The sequence below is a fragment of the Sinocyclocheilus grahami genome, unplaced genomic scaffold (genome assembly GCF_001515645.1).
Source record: "Sinocyclocheilus grahami isolate Dianchi unplaced genomic scaffold, SAMN03320097.WGS_v1.1 scaffold409.1, whole genome shotgun sequence".
Classification (NCBI taxonomy): Eukaryota; Metazoa; Chordata; class Actinopteri; order Cypriniformes; family Cyprinidae; genus Sinocyclocheilus; species Sinocyclocheilus grahami.
This window is the reverse complement of record NW_015505588.1, coordinates 493,069-503,590: the sequence shown is the minus strand read 5'-3', so window position 1 is coordinate 503,590 and position 10,522 is coordinate 493,069. Positions and strand designations below refer to the sequence as shown.

At 36.1% G+C, this 10,522-nt stretch overlaps 1 protein-coding gene across 3 annotated transcripts in view; it reads right to left on the bottom strand.

Moving 5' to 3' along the window:
* ldb2a (LIM domain binding 2a) overlaps positions 1-10,522 on the bottom strand; it is a 65,991-nt gene that overhangs the window by 12,547 nt on the left and 42,922 nt on the right. For 2 of the 3 annotated variants that reach the window (XM_016232281.1, XM_016232282.1), the window contains exons 4-6: positions 7,970-8,092; positions 3,872-3,955; positions 1,117-1,240 (exon numbers count right to left, since the gene is read on the bottom strand). In XM_016232281.1, the coding sequence (XP_016087767.1) occupies positions 1,117-1,240; positions 3,872-3,955; positions 7,970-8,092 (331 nt within the window). The remainder of the gene's footprint in view (positions 1-1,116; positions 1,241-3,871; positions 3,956-7,969; positions 8,093-10,522) is intronic. The other variant, XM_016232284.1, reaches the window with a different exon arrangement.

The following is a 10,522-nucleotide window of genomic DNA, read 5'->3' as shown; positions in this document are numbered from 1 at the left end:
CCATAAGCCTACTCTGCTCTGATTGGTCAGCTGGCCAAGCCTGCTGTGATTGGCACAGAGAGGAGTCCTTGAACAAGTTAGCGAGCGCTACCATTGACAAAGCACCTTTACATAAAACAATAATATAGTGCTCCGATCCGTTCTTATAAAAATGACATAAAATACAAAAACACTTATGCAAGCAAATCGTGCCCACAGCTAAAGTTTAGCTGCTAAACGGTGAACACTTAAAACAATAATGGTGGATATTCGTTAGCCGAGTGCTAACGTGACTAACTGATGAAACAATACAGTTTGTAAACCAAAATATGTCTACTGTAATGTTTGAAGAACGACAGACAAAAGACGCCCTGTCTTAACTTTTAATCAGAACGCAGAACAGCTCTATCACAGGCGCACCAGCCTAACTAACTCGCTCGTCTCTCCCACATTAACCCTATAACTGCCGGTGCAGCAAAATAAACAGCAATTTCACAATGATTATAAGGTCTGTGTGCTCCACTACATTCTTTATTCTTAAATGAAGTAATAATTAGAACAAAGTCAGTCTACATTAATCGACACATTCTCAGGAAATAGTGGGTTCACAGCGAATGATCAGAACTACTTCAGTAAGACAGAATATCTTGCTTTACCTGGAAACCTAAAGCTGCACTAGGTATACATCACATATTAGCACAAAAACTTGATATTTTGAGCACTCAATTGAAAATGTACACATAATGTCGAATCGACTCTCTCTTTTGAGAGACAATATCTTTATTTAACATGCACTTTTTTGATTAACAACTTTGCAGATTGTTTTCATTTAAGGATAGCTATGTTATAAACTGCAAAAGAGATATTTTTAAAAAACCTATATGACCTGCTCTTTAAGTGTCCAAATACATTTTGGGGTCACTGTAAAGTTTGCAGGTCTGTTCTAGTCCACCTAAGACTGTAAAACCACAGAATTCTCACTCTTTTTCCCTGATAGGTTCCACCGAAGTGCTGAATTAGAGCATATTTCCCCAAAGACCACGGCGTTAAACACACACATCCGTAAAGATCTGAAAGAGCACAAATTGCTGCCGCTAGGAGCGTCCTGTAATACAGATGACCGTGATTTGCTGTTACCTGGAGGGGCCACCATTCTTTGCCACTTCTGGAACAGACAGGTCTTTAGACAGTCTCTCGGGCTGAGGTTGTAGGTCTTGTGTCGGGACATTAGCTCTTGCATCGGCTCCAGAATGACACACAACTAAAAGAAACACACACAAGAAAATAGGGCTGGGTAAAAAATATTGATATCTCGATTATAATCGATTCTCAGTTTTACAAAACCATATCGATTCTTAAATCCCAAGAATCGATTTGTCTTAAGTCTAGCCTGTTTTCAGTTAATGGACGGAGTGTTGAAGGGCACTTCCCATCCAATAAATCGCAATAAGCATTGTGCTTTGGTACTTTTAATAAGAAAAAAGTCTCAGATTTTAAATTCTGTCCATTGTATTGCAGTATTTAAACAATAAATGGCGTTTTGGCGCTGTTTTGTGGAGTGATCGCTTTAGCATGAACTGATCATCGCCGCAACATTAATACCAGTTTCAGCAAAACATAATCATGACTAAACATCCGAAGGTAAGTTAAAAGAAAGAGTACAACTTTACAATCCGTATCCTGTCTCATGTATTCGCTCAATCAGTGTTTCAGCAGCGCAAAGATGTCAATATAATGGCTTGTAAACAATGTCACGTAACTTCACATTTACCTCAGAAAAAACATATTCGGTGACTCATTAGTCAGCTAGAAAAATAAACTGTACAGAGGAGCATTTTGCTAAATATATGCACTATATAGTATTCATTTTTCATTTAGTTTTCATTATAACATTATTTTCATTTAGTATTCATTATAACTTTTACTGTTTAATTGATATATTTTTATGATAGCCACCATTTAAATGTTTATTAAAAAAACGAACCGAAGTAGAAATATTATTATGTAATTGTAACTTTAATTATAAAAACTTCATTAAGTGTAATTGAAGCAGTTGTATAGCCTAAAAAATCTGTCAGTTTTAACCTTCAATATTATAGTAATGTAGTACCAACTGACTCTCATGTATATTTTACAACATTAGTTAAGTGATTTTTTTTCCTTGAGAAAATTTTGCATGTGTACCAGATATATATCCAAAATAATCGATATTGAATCGAATCGAATCGAATTGGGAATTTAATTGAATCGCAAGCTTGTGAATGAGAATTGAATCGAATTGTGAAATTTGTGCCAAAACCCAGCCCTACAAGAAAAGTCATCATTTAATGTCAGTTTAACCATTCTAAACATTTTCACACGGATACGCACACACACTAATCATTTCCCACTGACAGGATCGTATCCCAACGCTGCTGTATCCTCTCACTTCCACAGGTCCAGGGAAACAATCTCTGGCTCCAGGCCCACAGAGCAGGGCTATTTCTAGTCTGAATGTGAGGAAACCTACAAGCTTCCTTGTCCATCTCGCCGGACAGCGGTCTTGCTGCGTCCGAGCACAGGAAACATCCTCGGTGTGGATTTACTGATAAATGCGATGAGACAAATGGAGGTTTTTCAAGCGACGCTAATGAGTCACTTTTACGAGGTATTTTTACAGCACACCAATGTAAGGATCGTGAGAAATTACCCCGGTGAGAGGAAAAATAATCTTGTTTACAGGAACTACAGTGTGCTACTAAAATCCATGAGGTTGACCTCTCAATTAAATCAGTCAAAAAATTATGAATGATTAATCTTTTTCAGAGCCCATTTAAATTTTTTTTTCTAAATAAAAATATAGGACAAGCCACATGACTCTATTTACTATATACTGATCCTGTGCAGTGAAGTATACAGTGTACAAAAACCCTCTGTCCTGTCCATAGTGTAAAAAAACAGATGCAGATTTGGCTGAGGGCACACAGACTTGCTGTTACAAGAGCTGCGTCTAATCCAAATTTAATTCACAATTCGGCTTAGGCTGCGCCGCTGCATTTTAACTCTGCGTTTATAAGCGAAGCTGTGCGTTTAATGCGTGGAACAACAACGAAGAAAGACACACTCAGTGGGAGAAAAACTGTTGTTCCGAAAAACTTGAAAGGGCCTTTTTTTCTCGCTTCTCCCAGCACCTCGCTATAAACAAGTTTGTGCTTTGCTGAGCTCGAGCTCAGCGCAGAGAGAGACCCACAATGCCGCACCTCAACCGGGAACGCTCATTAATGTTATGCTAATTTTCTCTATCCAATTCATTTTCTTTCCATCTCTTGTTCTCCCATTTGCAAAACGGAGCTGTCACTCACACTGAAATGACGAGAATAAACAAAGCCACCATGAAGCTGGCTAATAAATTCTGAGCTGTGTTAACACACACACACACACACACAGACACATTTAGTCACACATAAATGTACAAAATGTACAAAATGTACAAATACACAGATATTTGAAAAAAAAATTTCAATATACATTTTCAATATATATATATGCACAGTCTAAGAATTAACATACAAAAATGTAATTGCTATGTTTCTGTTTGGACACGGTACCAGGATAATATCATGTTTTTTGGACATATACCACAGTATATCATACCATATACCATAATATCATGGGTTTTTGGACCTCACTTTCTGACTTTGTGTGTGTGTGTATATATATATATATATATATATATGTATATGTGTATATATATATATATATATATATATATATACCATGGTATTGTTAATTATTAATACCATGGTATTGACACCATGGTATTATCTTCTGATACCATCAACTCACCATGGTATATACTCAACACTTTTTTGTAAGGGAAATTGAACAAATGAACTATTTTTGTTCTGCCTACCCTGAGGTAGTTAAGGGTGAAGTTGGTCAGTCCCATGCGGGTGATGTTTTTTGAGAGCTGCTCCAGGACTTGAGGGTCTTGTGCCTGCAGGTGGACAAAAAAAGAAGCGTATCCCTTTATACAAACCCCCAAAATCCACAGCATGTTACTGACCAAAAGCAACACATATGATGCTTGCTCTTCATGCGTGTTTTATGAGACCCTGAATGTGACCACATATTGACGCTTGTTAGATCTTTATTTCGAATATCTGAGGGGCTCTCAATGTCTGGTGGTTGTGGCACTGGATGAGACGCTATTTGTGTGCTGGAGAGATTCCAGTGATGCAATTTATCTGAATCACTGTGATTACACTGAATACATTTCTGATTCAGATTTGGGGCATTGAATCTGGAGTGTACTGCAGCTGCTAATTAATATTGATTGACTAAATGTAAATTGAAATTGTATAGTGCATTTCACTATGAATTACAAACTAAAGCTGTTTGTGTACTTACTGGCAAATCATTGACCAGATTCATTAAGGTAAATTGTGTTAAGCAGCATGAGTTTAATGACAGAGCAATGACATCAGCCAATCATTGAGCTCCTGTAATTTGATTGGGCAGGGCAGAGTAAAATAGCAAAGTATAGAGAATCTAAAACGAGGTTCCTCCAGTTTGCTCATATCCTCATTAGCTTTGATCAGATGAGTTTGACTCAATTTCTGTGCAACTTTACCCTTGTGTACGGGAATGAGACGATCAAACATGCTGCAGTAACTTTTGCACTATCCCTGTCAAAAATCTTTCAAAGCCCTTTCTCCCTCATTCACTCTCTCTCCCTCTCCACCGGAACACAGGGCCCCAAAGGGCCTAATTTAAGAGCATGTGAATTTCACAAGTTGCTGTGAACAAACTTTCTAAAACTACACTATCTCTGAATCTACAAGGGGGAGAAATGAGTTAAAACTCAAATGTGGTTTAAAGCTCAATATGTTGGGCTTAAAAAAGCAATGAGTCATTGAAAGTTAAGTTTTATAAAGAGAAAATCATACAAACCCCAGATTTTCAGTTGCTTTTATTTCCTTCATTGCAGTATGTCAGCTGTATTCATTACTCATTACAAATTACTCATTTGACCTTTTGATTGTACTTTTTACATTTTTTTTCATCCAAGGCAGCTTTGATTTCTCTGAATAAACTGGTTGTAAAAATAATTTCTTCATTTACTCTATAATTATTCTCTCTTGTCAGTTCCGTTTACACCAGATGCAAGTGGCACGACAAATGCATATAGAGCCCAATATAATTATAAGGTTTAAACTGGATGCCTCATTCTATTTCTGACCCACTTTAGTAAATCATACAAATGGTTCTGAACTTTTGCATTGAAACATCTAGACAGTGACGTGATTATAACAGTGTCTGGTGTAGACATGTGTTAGGGTGCACTCGTGATCTAAACCAAAAATCTTAACTATATTTTTTCTTTTTATTTGAACATTGATGGATGCAAACCAAAATATGAAATTATTCATAATAAGTCAGACATTAGTGCAAAAACAAACAATGTACACTACCATAAAAAAGTTTAGGGTCAGTAAGAAACAAAAATATTACGCAGCACAACATTGATAATAATAAGAAATTTTCAACATTGATAATAATAAGAAATGTTGGTAACACTTTAGTATAGGGACCAATTCTCACTATTAACTAGTTGCTTATTAGCATGCCTGTTATTAACATATTGGCTGTTTATTAGTAGTTATAAAGCATTTGTTCTGCATGACCATAATCTACATCCATAATCCTACAGAATACCTAAACTTAATAACTACCTTACTAACTATTAATAAGCAACAAATTAGAAGTTTATTGAGGCAAAAGTCATAGTTAATGGTTTGTTAATAGCAAAAATTGGACCTTAAAATAAAGTGTGACCGAAAGTTAAATGAGCACCAAATCAGCATATTGGAATGATTTCTGAAGGATCACGTGACACTGAGGACTGGAGTAATAATTGATGAAAATTCAGCTTTGCTATCTCAGAAATAAACTACATTTTTAAATGTTTTAAAATAGAAAAAAGGTATTTTCATAAATTAATAACTTTATAATATATTTCATAATAACATTACTGTTTTACAGTACTTTTAATAAAAAAAAACACACACAGCCTGGGTGAGCATAACAGATTTCTTTCAAAGACATTAAAAAGTCTTAATATTCCCAAAATTATTTTAGGCTTCATCATGCTTTTAAACATAAGCTCATCATGTGACATTATTAATATCATTATTCATTTCATATATTATAATTAATATATGATTATCAGAAGTAATGACAAAAAAGGCAGAGAGCCCTTCTCTGTGCACATCGCTGATGTCTGTTTTTTATATGTCATTTTATTTTTTATTATGACTATTATGACAACAAGAAATCAGGCTGCAAAAGTGGGGGAGCATCATATTTCTGAAGATCCAGACAGCCTCTCCAGAGGCATAAATCCACATACTAATAGAAGTACAACAGTGATAATGTCAAATGGAAATTACCTTTATTGGTACAAGTGTGATATTTAAACTGCCCAAAATTCTTTTAGGCTTTTTCACATTTTTAAACATAAGCTCATCATGTGACATTATTAATATCATTATTGCAATTAATTAGTGCTGGGCAACAATTAAATTTTTTTTAATCTCGATTAATCACATGATTTTCTGCGATTAATCACATTGTTATGCACAAAATTCAATAATGAATTCAAAAGTAGTGTATTATGCACTTTTTTCATTTAAAAGTACTGCTATATGAACAAAAGTGCAATAACATTTGATTTGCAAACACTTTAGACAAATAAGGTGCTTTTTTACAGCAGTATTCCTTTTACATAGTAGCAGTTAAAATATTTCGTGTAAATCTCAGCTTATAACATTAATGTAATCAAATTAAATATAAAACCAAAGCTATTTGCCACTGCCAGGGCATTAACGTTTTTATAGAAAATATTTTGTAGTTTGTTATAGAAAAACAAGTTATGCTCAGAGTCCCGAGCCTCGATCTTAACATTATAACAGGCACCTTCAGAGTAGAGACCTGCACTATCACGGGACCTAACGCAGCAGAGTGCGACACGGGACAACACTTGATGGGCGAGTGCGTAGACACTCGTGTGTGCGGGATGTGGGAGATAAGGGTGTAGTCACACTATAGGCAATCTTAACCGTGCCCGAGCGTGTTTGACCCCCAAAGCCCGGTTCGTTTGACTAGTGTGATCACTTCGTGCCGCGCTCGGTTGGAAGAGGTGGGCCAGAGTGCGGTTCAGTTATATATAGATCAGTGAGTGTAAGCGCTAACCGTGCCAGAGCGGTCAAAAATGATAGATCTGTAAAGCAATATATTGTGAGAGGGCCGTGTGTTACCGCGTCCCAAACGACTCAAAATAATAAACCACAAAGTTAACAAAACGATGCACTCCACTGTGCTGATCGAGAGCGCTTCTCTGCTGTCTTCATGTGCTATCGGAAACTTCCTGTTTCCCACTTATGAAGTCGTGAGCGCTTCATCATGTGGGCCCTGCTGCAGTCTTAGGCCCACCCCAAATGCTTTCATTGGTTGAGACGCGTGATGACACCCATCCCAAGCCAGTACTGATCAACATCCCACCCCTCCTGTGACCCCATGGTTTGTCTGTATGTGTATTCAGAGCCAGTGAGCAACGGACTTTCATAATAATAAAAAATTGCGTTAATGCGACAATAACGCTTACTTGCCCAGCCCTACAATTAATATATGATTACCATAAGTAGTGACAAAAAAGGCAGAGTCTGTATCCTGTCCTTCTCTGTGCACTGATGTCTGTAGTTCACTGACTCCATATTTCAATGGTCAACCTTGGTGAGCATCAAAGACATCAGTTTCCTTCAAAAACTTAAAAAAAAACACACTGACCCCAAACATTTGAATGGTAGTGCAACATTTGAGTTAAAAAAGGAAAATTTAAAACAGAAAATTTTATAAAATGAATAGCCTAGAGCTGATATACTACACACACACCTGCAACCAAACCATGTGACAGCATAGCCCTAGGATGGAGTAATGATATCAAACTCACATGCATGGCGAGAATGCTCCGTGGGATAAGTTCCCGATACTGTCTGATGTTGAAGTGCCATGTCTTGATCCTCATCAGATCATCGAAAGCGAACTCCAAAATCAACCGGCCCTCCGTACACACCTGAGAAAGCAAACATTCAGAAACCTATGATGTATTAAAGACTATGTCTCTTTCTCATCATGAAGAAATACATTTTAGCTCAGAGAGCGACAGAATGCATCACCTTAATGCAGGTGATATTTTTCAGATTTTATGTCAGTTGGGCTTTTCAAACCAGATGATAGAGTTTCAAAGCCATTTCCGAATGAAAGGTGTTTATGTTGTATACCTGAACCGAAGGCCAACGAAATGGAAATTCTTGAGACGAGCTTACACAAACACAAAACAACAAAATGCTGAATACATGCAGAGGTCATAAACCATTAGCAATTACTGAAAAAAAAACAGGATGAGAAAAACATTTTGCTGAATTTAGAGCTGCGCTACTCGTAGCCCCAATGTTCTGTTGCTGGGGCAACCGGGGATGAGGAGGAGGAGGAGGAGGAGGAGGAAGAAAGGGAGGGAGAGGAAGGGGGATTGGGGGGTGGGAGCGTCAGCTGATTAGTTGGCATGGCAACGACAAAGATGTAATCCCGCCAGAGCCACTCTAATCAATGCCCTCAGCACAGATGGTCTCTGGAGGATCAACAAGAAAAGAGGCTGGCGGGAGAGCACAGCGCCATCACATGACCACACTCTTTCACATTCTCTCGCTCACGCTCCCCACTTTTTTCATCTTCTGTATGCTTCTCCTGCTCTCTGAATCTGTTTTTGTTGTCTCATTCTTTCTCCAGCTCTCCTTCTTTCCATCCTTCATTCGGCACTATCTCTCAACAACGTAACATGCTGAGGAAAAAGCAAAGTGAAATTGAAAGCACCTGTCAAAATTAAACTGGTCCAGCCAGTCATTTGAATACTGAAATATGGGTGAGTCTTCATATGTCCAGTATTGGATATACTATTCTGTTGTTGTTTTTTCACTCTATGACCGTGTCATTTCCACCACATCTGAAATCATCATTCACTTTGTGAAGGAAATTACATTTTACAATAACATTTTACATTTATTCATTTAGCAGACACTTTTATCCAAAGCGACTTACAATTGAGGAATATAACAAGTTATTCATCATAAAGAGGCAAATCACTTTGCAATCTCCTTAGACTTGATACGGTTAATTTCATTGCTAGCATTTTATGTATTCTAAATGAGCACAATAAAATGTTATTGCAAATGAAATGCTCTAGGAAAAAAATTATAACAAGTTGGTTTAAAAGTACACTAACTTTTGACCTAAACTTTATTGGGTGAAAAATTGTTCACAGTTGAAATTTGTGTAAATTCTGATATAATTGTTACACAATTAATACAAGTTCTCATAGTTTTAAACATTGATAATTTTATAACAGACTTTTATAGATTATGACTCTTTATCTGGCTCTGGGATGGGGTAAAAGTAGATCTACAGATAAATGTATAAAATAAAAATAAATAAATAATGCATGGTAAAATAAAATAAAAAAACATAAAATGCACAAAATAAAAAAAACACAAAATTATCAGTTCCCAAGACAATTTTACCTTCATATAAAAATTTTAAAAGTTGAAATATGTTAGTTTTGATTAAATAAATATTAATAAAATAAATAAATAAAATAAGTAGATAAATGAATCAATCATTCAATCAACTCCTGGGACATAAAAGTGCCTGTAGATGAACAGAACTACATATATGAATAAAATGTTCTCCAATTGTGTACAAATATGCAGATGACTAAAATACCTGCTATTATGTTTTTGACCATTTCATTGAATACAGCACTTGATTAATAAAGTACAGCTGTGATTTTGTAATCGGTTGCTCAAAGACTAGTGGGTCTCCATTCCTCTGTAATGATAAATTCTCGGGCTCTTGTATGGATTAGAGTGGATTAGTCCATATCAGTGTGTGAAAATAATCCAAAGTGCTTGATGGACAAGGTGGAAACATAAAATCTGTTGATAAGTGGTTTAACCCTCTGATGCTTGATGTCCACTACAGCTGACAGATCTTAAAAAGCTATTTACATTTACATTACATTTACATTTAGTCATTTAGCAGACACTTTTATTCAAAGCGACTTACAAATGAGGACAATAAAAGCAGTCAAAACTAACAAAAGAGCAACAATATATAAATGCAAATGACAAGTCTCGGTTAGCCTAATGCAGTGTAGCAAGGTATATACAATATACATATCTATATATATATTATACACACACAAAGAAAAACAATTAGATAGAATAGAAAAAATAGAAAGCTAGTGTTTTTTTTCCAGTTTTTTTTAAATAAAAAAAGAAGATAAATAGATAAAGTAGAATTAAAATAGAATAGAAAGTGCTAGAGTTAGAGGGTCAAATAAAGATGGAATAGATGCGTTTTTAGCCGTTTCTTGAAGATGGCTAAGGACCCAGTTGCTCGGATTGAGTTGAGCAGGTCATTCCACCAGGAGGGAACAGTTAATGTAAAG